Source organism: Corapipo altera, unplaced genomic scaffold (assembly GCF_003945725.1).
Source record: "Corapipo altera isolate COAL_440 unplaced genomic scaffold, ASM394572v1 55, whole genome shotgun sequence".
NCBI lineage: Eukaryota > Metazoa > Chordata > Aves > Passeriformes > Pipridae > Corapipo > Corapipo altera.
In genome coordinates this window covers 4,737,548-4,753,169 of record NW_020884882.1, presented here as the reverse complement: position 1 = coordinate 4,753,169, position 15,622 = coordinate 4,737,548, and the positions used below count along the sequence as shown (strand labels likewise).

Genomic DNA, 15,622 nt, shown 5'->3' with positions numbered 1-15,622 from the left:
TTCTGATTTCCCCTGCTTTCTGCTTTTTGGAGACAAAAATATTCATTTATTGATAATAAAGATGGTTTTGATTGGGTCTGATCAGATCCAAATATTTTTCAATATTGCATAACTGGATTGTTTGCATTTCAGCTAGAGAAAATATGCTGATTCTAAACCCACTGGTTTACACAGTAAGCGTATTTAAAAATAATAAATAAGATATTTGTAAAATGTAATTCTTCCTGTGACTGTGCTACATTTTGGTATACAAATCAATGTTTAAAATTATAGACATGCTTATTAAACTTTTTGTGACAAAGATTGTGGATTGAAATTCATATAATTAAAAAACAATAAATCATAAATACCAGAGAATGGTCAATGCTTTTTCCCCAAAATTCCGCAGATTTTTGTTGACTTACTTTGTATCGCTACTAGTGAAAGAACAGCAGGAATTACCTAATAGGTAGTGAAGTGTTTTATATATATATATATGTGTATATATAATCTTTATTATCCACTCTAGAATTTCCTCCTTTTGTTGTTTTTCATTATCTTAAATTTACTTGCTTACTGACATATTTGCAGTTGCCTAAAGTACTTTTTGCCAAGCTGTAGTGTTCGAAAGTCATTCTGCATAGAAAATTCAGTCTTGTGTTAAACAAAAGGAAAGTAATAAATTTAATGATACAATTTAATTAATCTTTTATTATTACCGTCTTTGAAGCTTTGGTGATAAATTGCAGCCTCAGCCAAAAGCACTTCTCGTGATTCATTGCTTGAGACCAGCACTTAATGTATCATCAAAAGTGGACACCTTTCTTTATTTCATGGGTTATTTAACTTGAGAAAGGGAAAGTAACACAAACCTTAAATTTCTTACTCCAGCTATTCTTTTTTAGGAGCCAAAGTCAACATTTATGTTTCCCCAGTGCCTCTCACTTTCACCAAGGAATGTTTAGAATCTTAAATTTCTACTTTTTTTTTTATGACAAGTTCTTCTGTGCAAATGCACTGGTTTTGTTGAGCTAATGCTGTTTTCCTGGATCTTTCCTTCTTTTCCTGTCTGTGCTTCACTCCCTACCAACTTTGCAATGTAGCAAGCTGAACAGTTGTTCAATCAGATGTACAATCCAGTAAGTTCTTTTTTAAAATGCCCGCTGTAACATATGAAAGCATGAGGATCCATCCCCTTACTGTGTTGTGCTCTTCCTCTGTGGAGCTTTGCAGAACACTTCTGATGCTCACTATGCTGTATTCATTGTATCCAAATAAATGAACTTTGTGGACTTTAAGGCCTTTTTAAGAATATGAAATGCCTTAAATAGGTACATGCTGTATTTCTGAGAAAGCAAACACTCTAGCCTTTAGGTCCTCAACTTCACCATTAGAAAAAGCATGCAGATTTTATTTATTTTGGTTTTGGTTTTTGCTTCGCTTTTTAATTCCTCTTTCTGCAGTACTTTATTTGATCCTTCAAACTTAAATAACCCCTAATCTGTTCAGTTTTATCTTCAGTGACTGAGTTGATTAGGTTAATAACAGCATCTAGGAAATGACTGGTACTATTTCCAAAAGTCCATATGACTGAAATAGATCAGCTCTACTCATGAAAGACTGTATACATTCGGCACATATATATTAGGAACATGGAAACTTGGTATTTAAGCAAAGAAAATGCTGAAATATAAAATGATTAATGCAATGGGCAGTTTTTGCAAAAGCACAGTATTGTTTTGGCTTGTTTAGCATAAATATTCTTGCCAATGTGTGCTTTAATTGCATAATATCTCCCGTTCTGACTTGACTGTGCTCCTTTTCAATTTGAGGAAGAGCAGCAACAAACATTCTCTCTGCAAAGAACAGTTTCCATTTTTTTGGCAGAGACTGTTACATTTAATGTGCTCTGAGCATCACAGGGCAGAAAAAATGATGTCACTGTAATAGCAATTTACAGACTATAGTTTACATAGTAATCATAGTCGGAATTACCATGTAATTGGGATAGTACATCTAGAGGAACTGGGTTTGTAGCTGGAGTAATGTGATACTGTGCGTTAGAGAAGGCATTGCCATCACTGAAGTCAATGGGAGTCTTGCCATTAGTGTCAGTGGATCAGGATTCCGCCTTTGGACTCTGTCATGGATAGGTTTTGTAGCTTCTAACCGTGTAATGGATATGTCATGACTTACATATGGGGAAAGAGAGTCCCACAGAATGTGCTTTATTTACTTTTAGAGTTATTGGTTAGCTGGTTTTAGAATTCAGTCGTAAATTGTAGCGTGAGTAGCTTCAAACCTGGTATTGTCACCTCTCCCCTCGAGCACACTGGTGGTGACAGAGCTTGTCCCTTGGAATGATAAACCCCTTTTTCTCTGTATCATATTGGTTCACCTTTGTGGTAGTTATGTTTCTATTCATATCATTTGCACTCCTACTGTGCTTGTCTTTTCCAGATTTTAGCTTGATTTTCATAAATGCTTGCCATTATCTCAGTATTAGCAGCTCTGCTGTATAGAATTTGTTTGTTCCCTCCTAGTCTGTTTGTCTGCAGTATTCCAAAGTCAGTCCTTTTCTTAGTTTTTTTCCCCTGCCTTTACGTGCTTATTTTTCTGAATGACAGCCTGTTGGCAGTTCCAAAATAATGGATGTTAGATCCTTTTCCTTTGGCACCAGGCAGCAATCGTAGTATATTGACAAGATGATTTTGTTAAATAAACTTTTCTTGCTCATCTTTTTTCTTCTCCTACTTTTATATATAGATATATATAAATCTACTTTTAACAATGTGAGTAGCAATGATTCTCTTCTCACCCCAAACCAACTAAGGCCTTGAAATGAAATCATGATTTGATTGAAGTGAATGGCAGCATTTTCTTTGTGTTCCACAAGGCCAAGATTTCACCTTTGTCTTTGAGATGGCGTGTTAGCAGTTTCTTGATACCTTTTTTTTTTGTACTCAAAATCATTGATACTTTATTTAACAGAATGTTTTATTGACCTTCTTTTTTTTTTTTCTTGAGAATCATAGTTCTAAAAAACTCAGATGTCAATGTAATCTGAAAATACTGAAGTTTTCATGCTCGTTTGTTTACATGTGTCAGAGCAATAGCAGCCAATCACTGAGTGGACTTTTAGCCCATGCAGTAATATAGCATTTTTTTGGTGGTTGAATGCGTTTTTTGTGCTGTGTCACACAGGTATCAACTCCAAGACTTTCATTTTTTGCTGAATCTAATGTTTCTTAAATACAGCAATGACTAGAAGCGTTTTATTCTTATATACATTTGTGTACCAAAGAGGAGATGATACTAAAGGGGTGTAAATCCTGCATACTCTATAGCAAATGATTTCCAGTTTGTTCACCTGTAAGACGGGAATAGAAGTGGACATTTCTTCATGTTTTGAAAGGTGAAATTTTTGAAATACCTAATGAAATTTTGTGCAAAATTGATTATAAGAAATTACATTATTGCCTTTGGACTGTAATTAAAATATAATGCTGTACTTTAGAGTTCAGGTGAACCTTTTTCTGAATTACTATAGACTAAATTTTCCTAAATCCTCCACCAGAGCAATGTCAGATTAAAATTCAGAGTACTTGCTGAATCTTCTCTAAATTACCTACAATAATCTCTGAAGTTAAATAAAGTCCCCATAAATTTTGAAACAAAAAAATTAAGGTGACAGCGATCTATTTTTTATTTGTTTATTACTTAAAGTAATAAAATTTGAAGGATCTTACAAAGTAATTTCTTGCATGTAAATTCTGCTGTTCATTTTTTTTAAATCAAGTATTTGGTTAATTTCTGTGTATGTTTGTGTCTGAAGCTTTAAAAATTAAACATTATATCTATCCATCCATTTCTGTTATGCAGAACAATGCATGTATGACTGTACCATAAGATTTTAATAGACTAAATAATTCGTATTGCATGTCTGTGCCACCCTATTATGGTGTTTCTGTAGGAAATTCGTGGTTTACATAAGGAAATGTTACTTTACTTCTGAAATATTTGTAGTATTTATTAAGCAAATATCAGAACAGATATATAGTTATTGTAAAAAATCCTGATGGTAGAGTACTATGCTATTTTTATTGAATTGTAAAAATAACATACAATAATGCAGTCACAAGATGGACAGAAAAGACATCATAAACAAGTGAGTTAGTTTGCAAGTAACCTAATCTGCACACACAGGAATTATCATTTGCAGATACAGATTTAGAAAGCTCAAAGGTACACCTGGACCGGTCACTCTTACCTGTACAAGCCCAGTAAAAACAGAAAATGTGTTCTTTCCAAGAAAACAGAGAACTTAGGGAGAAAAAGTGGGACAGAAATAAAAAAAAGAAAAAGGTATAGAAGAGAAGACAGCAGTAATAGGCAGAGACTTTCTGATTCATGTGATAATCTTGTAGCTTTTGGCTGCACATCCCACAAATATGGGATGGCAGGAGTACCACAGAAAACACAAGAATTGAAAACGCTTTTGCAACTTATTGTTGATTTCCTTACCATGCTGTTGAGCAAAGATTAAAGGACTAAACTCAGGAATAAAAGTATATCTATTATTCCAAGTGATGATTTACTTATCAGCAGTAAAGCAGGTAATTTAGTCAGCACATTTCTGAGCTGCTATGTAACAGGAATCTTCTGTGGTGGTAGAACATTTGGCACCTTTGCATTAGTGACACTTTTGTGTTCTTGCCCAATTATGTATTTTCCTCATAGAAAAAAAAAAAAAGACTTCTCTTTTCTCCATTGCTTCTTGCCCTGGGTTTAGACAAGGGTAGAGTGTATGGGGAAAAAAGGGCTGAAGCTGAGAGTTCCTTTATGCTAAAGTGAAGACTGCTTAGAGGAAGGAAGGTGAGTAATTTTCTCTTTATGAAATGATGGAAGCAAGGCTGGTAAATTGGTTAATTATAGGCTAAAATAGAGGGAAAGGAAAGAAAGGTGGCAGGGAGGAATATGAAAGAGTGATAGCCAGTAGAGGGGAACTGTGAAATTCTGGATTTACCCTTAGGAAAGCAGGAGAAATCTGAACAATAGGGAACAACACGCTTTTTGCACAAGTTTCTTAGTATCTTAACAGTGGGAATTGGGTTGTATTTTTTTCTTTCTAAAGTGAGTTTACCTTTGTCAACCTATAGAATTATTTTTATTTTTATTCCTTGGAAAATAACACAGTCATAAAACAGTGTGTAATATAATAGCACTGATGGATAATTGAAGTGCTTTGCAGCTGGAAATTGGTGCAATCTCTCAAATAATTGGCCCTGAGTCTGAGTATTACAGTGACTTCAAAAATTACAAAGTTAGTTGAAAGTAAATTTCTTGATACAATTAACAGCTAGTATAAAGTAAATCCAAGTTTATTGTTAAAGCAGGAAGATTATGAGGCTGAAAAGGAATCTGTTCCTAGCATCTCATCTGAACTGTTGAATCAAGATACTCCTTGAACGTCACCTTTAAACCAGTTCTGTGTTAGAAAAGTCCTGCATTCAGGACTGGAGCATGTATTATTATCCAAAACAGAGAATTTGAAGAGCAAGGCCAGTAGGTTTAGTAGCTCCTCATGTCATTCCCTTGGCTTCTCCTGGAAATGAAATATTCCTCTGAATAAAAATCTCAAGCAGGATAAATAAATCTTCAAATCTACTATCTTTTTCTTATTATCCTCATGCTTAAATGATATGTTACATGCAACCCCCCTAAGTTTCTTCCCTAGTAATTTCAATTTATTTGTTGTATTTATGGTAAACTCAGACTTGTTTTTTATTTATACAGAAAATTTTATCCATTGCAAAGAATACGAATCTTCTAATATCTGTAGTTTATATTAATTCTTTCCTAAACATGCATGTTTCATTTTGATCTGCATTTCTTTCATTGCTTGCTTGCATTGTCTATTCCCTGAAATTAAGAAGAATAAGTAAGTCCACGTCTTCTCTGCGTAATAAGATAGTTGGAGGACCTTCAGTTTCTAAATATCATGAATTTCTGTAAAAATCCTGTATGTTATCTGAATTTTCTATGTTTAATGTGCACTGCCTTAAACTACTTGTTTTTTCCTTGCCTGCTCTTTCAAGATGCCAATTAGGAATAATGGGAAGCAAGGGGTAGGCTAAGCATTGCAGTGCATTGTTGTTTCCATCTGTCTGTGATTATTCCAGCCAACAGTTTGAAGCACTTGGTGCCAGATCCTGCTCCCATTGAAGTTAATTGGTTTTTTGCCATGAGGTTTGGTGGGAGCTGGACTGGGCTCTGCTCTCTTGTTGTGTTCATTGCGTTCTCTCTTGTCTGTGACACCGCCACCCATCCATGCATGAGTTTGCCAGGTTTGTGCTGTTTTCACCGATGGGCTTGTTCCTCTGATGTTTCAGGTTAAGTATTAATGATGAGACAAAAAGGATTATTGGGTAAAATGTCTGCTGAAAGCAGCTTTTTTAGTTTGTCAGTTTGCCTTTTAAAAACAGCACTGCATTAAAACAATTTCTTTCTTTTAAATTCTTTGTATCAAACTGCATTTGAGACATCCGGCGATACAGATATATACAATATGTATATATGTATCTGTTTTTGTGTATATATACATGGACAAATTGTGTATGTATATATATGGGGAAAGAGAATATGATTTGTTAAGAAGTTGCCTATATATTTAAAACACTTTAAGAGCTTACTGTGAATTGAATGAATTACAAGGTCATTTTTTAATTTGAAAAAAACCACCTTAAAATATGGTCACTTTAATATGTAAACCCCCCCCCCCTTAGTAAATCCCCTCCTCCTTCAGGATGATAGAATTTGACTAAGAAGATATTTTAATTTCTTTTTATAATGCTTCTGTAGAAAAGAGTGTCATTGGACAGAAATACCCATAATCCTTTTTAATGAAAACTTGAACTCCGAGACTGAAGAATTAAAGCTCTTAAAGCTATTGAAATTATTGTCATCCTTATTTTTTTTTTAAATATTATTCTGAAGGCTCATGAGGCTGAAGAGGAGGCACGGATGAACCCAGAATTTGCAGACAGAATCAAACAGCTTGACAAAGAGGCATCGTACTATAGAGAAGAATGTGGCAAAGCTCAGGCTGAGGTTGACAGACTTCTAGAAATACTCAAGGAAGTAGAGAATGAGAAGAATGACAAAGATAAGAAAATTGCTGAGTTAGAAAGGTAATGTTTGTCTTACACTGAGTAGCATTTTTGCTTAATTGATCTTCATTTCAGAGCAGAGTCTGTTTTTTAACAGAATATTTGTTATGCCTTGTAAATTTGAATCAGAAATGAAAAAAAACCCCAGGCTACTTGATAACTTCATCTCCTGTCTGCTGACTTTGGAACAATTAAAGGTGTCCATTTTTTAATACTCTTCATAAAAGGAACACATGTAGGAAAAGTCATGTGCAATTTACAGGGACAACAACCCTCCCAGAAAACCATGTTGGGGAGCAATCCTGTCTTTCTGGTAACTGGTGAATCAAAACTGTCCCCACACATTTCTTCACTGTGAACATCATCACTAATTCTAAGAGGTCCTGAAAAGTATTGGTGAGTATTTCTAACCTGTCTCATGACTATTTAATAATAGTTGTAACTATTTCTCCATGTTCCTGTAGTCTTTGACTGCTTCAAAAGAATATTTTCTGATGTCAACCAGGCAGTAATTGTCTTATTTCTGAGAAGGTTGTACAGTCTTTCCTTAATGGAGACAGGTGGGTTTTGGGATCAGTTGTCTCACACCCTTTGTAATTAAATAATTCTTGGAGCCTTCTCCCAGGTGGTTTGCTGCTATTTATTTCTTTGTTCCTTTCCTCTACTTAGCCACTCTTATTTAAATGAAAGAAGGAGGTTTGTTTTTTTTTCAAATGATTTTTATAATTGTTTTATTGTGATAAAGCCAGAAGAAAAGTGTTTTGTGGTTCCAAAAGAGAAGTTTAACTGATCTCATTGTTGTGATCATTGCTATAGTTCCAGTCAAGACAAAGGAGTGCTCTGTCTCAATAAGAAGTATTACCAGCAAAGAGGGGAAGATCTGTGGGAAATGTTAGTTACCTTGGAGGGTGGAAAACAGCCAGCTTGGAAAGAAAGAGGTGTAGAACACCTTTTACTGACAATGACTTATAAACCTTCACAGTTATCTGCTGCCAATACTTATTTTTCTCTGCAGACATTTGGCAAAGTTTAATAATGGTTAATTGTCATAAAAATGGAGACCTCAAATTTAAAGTGAAAAAAGATTTGTACTCAAATTAGAACTGATTGTTTACAGGAGGACAGCTTCAGTTTGCAGTTGCCTCATACCACATCAGAAAGCATTTAGAATACTCTAGTTTTTGCACCTATTTTAATGTGTTCTTAAAGAAATAGTAACTAATCTCCTTGCACTATAAAACCTACTGAATTAATTGTGTGACACCTGACTCATTAGTAGGCATGCTAAACTTTTATTCAAGATAATTTTAAGACATTTATTAAGTAACAATCATGTTTTGAATTTTTGAATATTAAACTGCTAATTAAAAGATGATCATGATTAAGTGCTGAAGCTTGAATATTTTATGAAAAAAGAGATAAATAATTGATAGATACTTATTTGAATTAAATTGAGAATTGATTAAAAAGCAATAATTACAAAGAAACAAGGAACCAAGGGATCCAGAGATATTGCTACGGCATCGTGAGCATATAACCTGTTCTTATTGTCTGAGAACCCTGTAATGGGTTGTGCAATGGACAGAACTTTCTATTTTTGTACTCTTTTTGGTTTTTTAAAAAATTCTGTGTACTCTTACCAGTGAAATTTTGGGACACCAATTTCTAGTCTGTTGCTGTTTATCAGGGTGTTGATCCTGACATAACTTTTCAGAAAATAATGTGGTACTGCTGAGTGGACGCAGACTTTCTGAAGAGGATACACTGTACTAACAATGTGATGAAGTAGTTAAACTTTGCTATGAACCTTTAAGTACTTCTGTAATGCTTGCAGTGTGATATCTGTGCAATGACCAGCTAAGGAGAGGAGTAGTATGTTGGAATTTCGAGACTCATCACGCTCTCAGATTTCTTTTTGAATTCTGTTATCTTTACTGCGGTTTCTCAGTTGATTTTACTTATGAGCAGCTTTCAAGATTAATTCCAAATTCCTATACACATAGTGTATATATAAGGTAATTATTGTAAACTAGGAAAAGAAAAAAGAATTAACGTAAAAATTATCTATTGTTGATTTCAATGACAGAAGTTAATGCCATTACTTGCTAATGGAGACTTAAGTCTGCTTTCCAACATGCCTAACCAGGGTCTTAAACTTGTTGATTGGTCAACTAAGGCTGGCAGTCTGCTGGCAATATGAAGGTGTAACAGGGAAATATTTTTTGCAAGTGAGTATCAAACCTCTCTTACTAATCAGGTTCACTTTAGGTTTCTCTAAAATGTAATTGATTTTCTCTCTCTCCTTATTTTGTAAAACTATTGCCAAAAGATCTGTATTTAACTGTGGCACCTCTTGGTATTCCCAGAGAATGAACTTTGATGTTCAAATTCCCCTTTCTAGGGGTTTAGGTGGAGCGTAAATTGCTGTAACATTTTATAAAGAGCTGCCACTTTTTTCTTCTTGTAATGACTATTTGATTGGCTCGTTATTGAAGGGAAGAGGTGGAGCCAAAGCTCAGTTTACCCAGTTTATGGGAGTAAAACATTGCGAAAATGACTGCAACTTTAACAAATTCAAAGATGTTCTTTCCTTCTTGTCCCACTAGAAATATCTGCAGTTAAATTTATAAGGGTTTGCTATTTGGCAGATGAACATTATTAATAACTATGGAGCTGGCTTCATATGAATGGTAATTCTTTTGGTTTTAATGTGATTTTCTTGGCTCAGAAACTCTCACACTCCTCAGTTGCATCACTGCAGATTCATATTATTGCTCCTATATAAAAACACATGGGTCTGTTTCTTAAATTACTCTCTCTATATTAATTTTGTATTTTTCAGTTTTTTATTATTACATAGGACAACCAATTCCTTCTTTTATACTCAAGCTGTTTGATAATTTTTATTACATTTTTCATGATTTATCTGTTTATAATTTCATGATTTATCTGTTTATAATTAAAAAGGTTAAAATTAAATGCAAGATATTGCATTCAGTGTGTAATGTACTTCCGTTAAACTTAGCTTGATGGTTTTTTTTTGGTTTTCTTGGTGAAGAAATGTGGTGTGGGTTTTTTTTTTTGTTTTGTTTTAATGATGCAAATGAAACTGGATATGATAGTGATCACCTTAAATTTTAATGTAAAGGACCTAGCCAAGGAGAGGGAGCTGCAGCTGAAACTGAACTGTCAGGGTTGAAGGAGTATGTTGTTTAAAGCTTTTATTAATGGTGTTAGAATGGGAAGTATATTTATGAAATATGATAGGGAGTTTGAATTGTGAAATTAAGTGAAATACAATAGCATAAAATGCATTGGTGAAGTTGGGACCAGTAAGACTGCCTGCTGTAAGCTAAGGATAATCCTTGGTACAGTTTAGTTTAGGAAGAGAAAGATTGGGTGAATTTGCTTATGACTGTGTCATTATGAGTCATCTAAATAATGATGCAGACATCTAAATAATGAGGAGTGAATCCTGATATGTCAGAATAAGTGTCTTCAGTAAGGATAGGAAGGTATTAATGTCATAAGGTGCTAGCAAGGCTCCATGTGGAACACTGCTGTACACTTCCCATCAGTCATATTCAGGGAAGTTGAATTAAAACTGGAAACCAGAGCAGAGAGGGCTGGTAAGATAATGAAAGGAATGGAGTACTCATGTCACAGCAGGGATGTAAACAACAGTGGTTTATTTCTCTGGAAAAACAAAGGCTCAGAAGGGAAGTTTGTTCTCTATAAATATATGAAAGGGTAAGCACTGCAGTGAAAGAGTGTGATTTCAGCACAAGAGCACTGGCACGTAATAAAATATAAATTACCCATTAGTAAATTTAGACTGAAGAGAGAAATAAAGTGATGACAACATGGTGTAGCTTGAAAAATCTTGGATCTGCTTTTCTCCAGTGATATGTTAGATACTGGTCATTTGCTTGATTGAGTGTAGCTTCTCAGCAAAGGCTGCAATAATATGAAAGCCCATTAAAAAGATTGTACTAGCTATGAGATAAAACCTGTTTGTTTTTAAACAAGAGGTTTGTTTTTCGTTATCTACTTCTCATATGCAGTGGTAAGTTTTGGGTAATAACATTATAGACATGCATTTAAGCTCTTGGACTGTTCAGACTGCAGTTAATTCATTTTGAATTGATTTGGATTTGAATTCTGATGAAGATAAGTCCACACAGCACTGACAATTCATAGCATAAATGACAAAACACCAGTATATGGAATAACTTCCTTTTTTAAAAAAAGGACTTCTAGGGCTTTAAAAAATGTTCCCTATCCTAAGTGCACAAAAAGCTGTACATTAGTGACAGACCTAAGGACTAGTCTAGCTGGGTGGAGTTTTTTTGTCTTACTTATTTGAAAGGGCATGTTAGGTATTTTTTAACAAATAAGTTATCAAACATCAGAGTATTTTCAGTGCTGAAGTATTAGTCTGATTCTTCATACTGAATTAAAAATTTGCTGTCAGCATTAGGAGGGGCTGCATTTCTGGGGGCGTGGGTGTCAAATCTCTGTCTTTGATTATTAGGTACAGTGCTTCGGGAACTTCTAAATGGTATCTCTGAACAAGCTGCCAAATTGTTCAGCTGCTTTGGCTTCCATGGGAAGGTTTGATGAATGAGGGTCACTAAGCCTATGTTAGTTCAAATAAAAGTCTTTTTGGTATATGATGAGTCATTTGTGTTGCAGCAAATGCTGTCAATATTCACCCAATTTATTTTTTTCTGTTTGGTGTGTGCATGCATTTGGATGGTTATAAATATAGATGGCTTTCCACCATTCACAAATGACAAGATGCTATTTTACTTTAAAATTTCTGTTCTCTTCAGTGCACAGCAAGGATATAGCTCTTCAGAAATTTTATTTTACTTCTTGCTTTTCCTTCCCTTTCTTTTTCTTTTTTTTTTTTTAATTATCTGCTAATATAACATCTGCTTGTTATATTTTAAAGAACTAATGTGTTCCTCCCTTTATTCTCTTTTGCTGTCTTCCTCCCTATCTGTTTTTCTCCAAACTGCTGCTTTCATCCCTACTCCAACCAGCTTGACTTCCAGGTCAGTATTTTCTGCTCTCCTACTTAATGCTCCTTCCACAATGAAGGTTTTCATTGATGCTTCATTTATTTGGCAATTTTGATTTCAGAGAAATAACTTCTATTTGTATTATGTTGTCTTTATTCTGCTTGTCCCTTCTGTGAAGTTTTTGGTCATTCCATTTCTAGATCAGAAACTTTACAGTAAGTTTATGCCTTTCTCAAAAGTCTGTAAGAAAAAAATGTTAATTAACAACATATTCATATGTTGTTTTGTATGAAGATTTTTTTCTTTCAGTTTTGCTTCTATTATCTTTGTTTTGGGAGCTCAACACTGGGAGTAACATTTTTGGTAGATAACCCACCCAGTAGGAAATGTATTGACCAATAACAGAGAGATTTTATACCTCAGATCAGAGACTTATTCTTAATACTTTGACATCACCCCTTTTACTGTTATTGCATAGGAGGAGTTGCAGTGGCTGTGAAGGTTTTAGCTGTTTGTGCTGACCAGATTCTGGTGTCTGTATGTGTATGTTTTATATGCTGTGTTTGGATACAGCCTCATCTAGTCAGACTCCTGTTTCTCTTTCTTCCAGATTTTAGATTAGTTTAGCTGGTGTTTGTGCTTACACACTGTTGGAGTAAACTTTTCAAGTATTACTACATGGCCTGTGGTGCTTGTCGAAAGTAAAAATTGATCTAGTTGACATTTTTTTCTCCTGTTAGGCCTTGATATTAATTTTCTTTCTCATGCTTATGAACGGGTGTAAATTTTAAGATAGCAAAGTCTTAAAACGTGTACTTGGTATTTTAGAAACTAGTAACTGTATGTTGTTTGGATGATGGAGTCTTCATTATCAAAGTTAAAGGAGGGTATATACTGCAAAAACTTTGCAGATGTATTTCAGCTTCCTCAGTGTTGCATTTGCCAGCGTGGTTCCAGGTTGCCATGCAGCACATTTGACTTGAATCATGACAGATGTCCAATCTGCCTTTATAATACGTTCAGTGAGGAAGTTTTCATATTTTTTCCTCTCAATGTATACTTTTAGCACAGTGTTTCCTATTCAAATGTAGAAGCAGAGCTTGGGAGAACTTGGGAGAGTTTTGGTTTCTTAGTCTCAAAACTAAGCACAGTTCACATTTCATAGTTCAGACAGGTCAGAAGTTTCTGACATGGATGTCTTTGAACTGTATAGCAAAAGATGGTTCATTATGAAAAGACTGACAAGACAAGACTTTTTTTTCCCTGATGTGCTTTGATCCACATCACAATTGCAAGTTTCTTTCCAGCTGAAAAAATTTGTTTTGGAAATTTGAGGCTTATCGATTGAAGTAGTGAATTGGATGAACACCTTTTTTTTTATTGTCTATCTACTACAAGCACATTTTGATCTGCTTGAATGGATAGTTATTACACCTGGATTATGAAAATACTTCAACAGTTTTTTCGGAATATTTCTTTCTTCCAGAATTTAATTAAATGCATTTACCCTGGAGTTGGCTATGATGAAATTATTGTCTGAATGTAACCACTCTGCATTTCAGAGCATACCCAACATTAATGGAAAAATCTCTCTAGCCTGAGAGAGCTTAAAGAAAGGTATTATGCTATGTGGTTGTCATTATGGTTGATTTCACTGGAATTCAATGATTGGTATGCAGAAACATTTGTTCAGCAGTTGGAGGTGCAATTTCTGTTATGTTTTATTGACCTAAAAAACCAACTGACCTTGTTGAAGCAAACTGTCCTCATAACCCTGCCAACTTTCATCCCTAGAGTCCTGGATAAGTTGTAGCGTATGATTAGAGTTTATTGTGGGAATTCAGTGAAGTGTTAAGTTTTCTCAGCTTGAATCTTCATTAAGGTTAAAACATAATTTAAGAGACAGATCTATTAATTTCTGTAATTTCTGCTGATCAGTATGTTTGCAGCTGTTATTTTATTTGTCCATATTTATATGAGGTTATGATGATTAGAAAAATGCTGGATCTGTTTTACTAACGTGGTGGGCTGTTGATACTGGTGACAGACAAGAAAATCCAATACATTGGCATAATCCTGCCCTGTGCACCTGCCTATACAAAACAAGAATATTCTGAGCACAACAGGCACTACAATGACATCCCCTCACCCCCTGCCTTTAGGTTACATCAGGTTATACACTCCCCAAGCCTGTCTACCTGCAGATAAAGAGGAGATGGATATTTTTTCCATGTGTAATATACTGACCAGTGCTAGAAAGTTTCCCACCAGCCTCTGATGTTGGCCTTCCTAATTGTTTCCGTGGGAGGCTGGGGCTCAGTGACATGTGTAAGGCAAGGTTTAAGGGAGTTTTAAATTTAACTTACGAGCCGTCCACAGTTTTGTCAAATGTCAGTTTGATGGTTCCAAGGGCAGAGTGATATGTTGTTCAAAGATAATTTCCCAGGAGAAATTGAGATAGTGTACTACTGAAAACTGAGAGAATCTGTGATATACATTACTCTTCTGAGAGACTGGTTATTCTGAGTGAGAAACATAGTTGTCACATTGGATAACAGGCAGATTGTTGACATGTCTTTCTGTTATAGTCTGTTTGCTATGTGTACAGAACCAGCATTTTAGCATTTAAACATTTTGAAAGAGATGACAATTTGAGTAGGGATTATTTAGATTTATCTGATTACGTGAGTGGTTTTGAATTTTTGAATTCTTAATTAGATTTTTAAATTTAATTTTATTTAAGAAATAGTAAAGTAGAAATTTTATTTCCTCAAAATTCTATTTTCGTAAAAAAAAAGTGTAAATTAATAATGTATTATGAAATAAGCAGGAATCATAGTGATTAAAAATAAAAAGATATAAACAGGATCTTGGGACAAGATGATGTGTCATTGTTCATTTTCATCCCACTCACTACTGAGTCTGCTCAGTTCTATACTTTCCCTTTCAGTTTGCTTAAAGGCATGCAGAGGTTAAAATAATAGAAATGGTTTATTTAGATAAGGAAAGATATTTTGTAATTCTCAGTTATTTGATTTTTTTGGGATTTGATTTGGAGTGTAAATACTCTACTGAAACAAATGGATATACAGTATGAACTGGATGTGAAAAGAGCTCTACCTCTCTGAAGGAAAAATATCCACTTTGGATTGGGTTGGATGTGACACCACAACTCTGGGGAAGAGGGAACACAAGGAACTGGTACTCTTTCCATTTCATGGTTAGTAGTTTCAAGACACAATAATATTTCTTATGCTTCTCCAGACCTGCTGCCTCCACTAGTTTTCACCGGGGGGAAGATCCACAGAGCATATTCCTTTACCTCTTGAACGTGTGAATAAAGCAGCCCCAGAGTGCTCTGGGGAGTTGGTGCCTGCCTGGGTGCAGTGCTGTCAGGATTCCCTGGGTACAGTGGAGGGGTGTGTGAGTGAAGAATCATTGTGAGAT

At 34.8% G+C, this 15,622-nt stretch overlaps 1 protein-coding gene across 9 annotated transcripts in view; it reads left to right on the top strand.

Annotated features, from left to right (window-relative positions):
* Positions 1-15,622, top strand: part of ERC2 (ELKS/RAB6-interacting/CAST family member 2) — a 433,721-nt gene that overhangs the window by 166,754 nt on the left and 251,345 nt on the right. For 3 of the 9 annotated variants that reach the window (XR_003527256.1, XR_003527251.1, XM_027640844.1), the window contains 4 exons: positions 1,083-1,118; positions 6,078-6,107; positions 6,976-7,169; positions 12,197-12,208. Coding sequence is in view for 1 of the 9 variants with exons in the window: in XM_027640844.1 (XP_027496645.1) it covers positions 1,083-1,118; positions 6,078-6,107; positions 6,976-7,169; positions 12,197-12,208 (272 nt within the window). In the remaining 8 variants the exon portion in view is untranslated. The remainder of the gene's footprint in view (positions 1-1,082; positions 1,119-6,077; positions 6,108-6,975; positions 7,170-12,196; positions 12,209-15,622) is intronic. The other 6 variants (XR_003527257.1, XR_003527253.1, XR_003527258.1 and 3 more) reach the window with 4 other exon arrangements.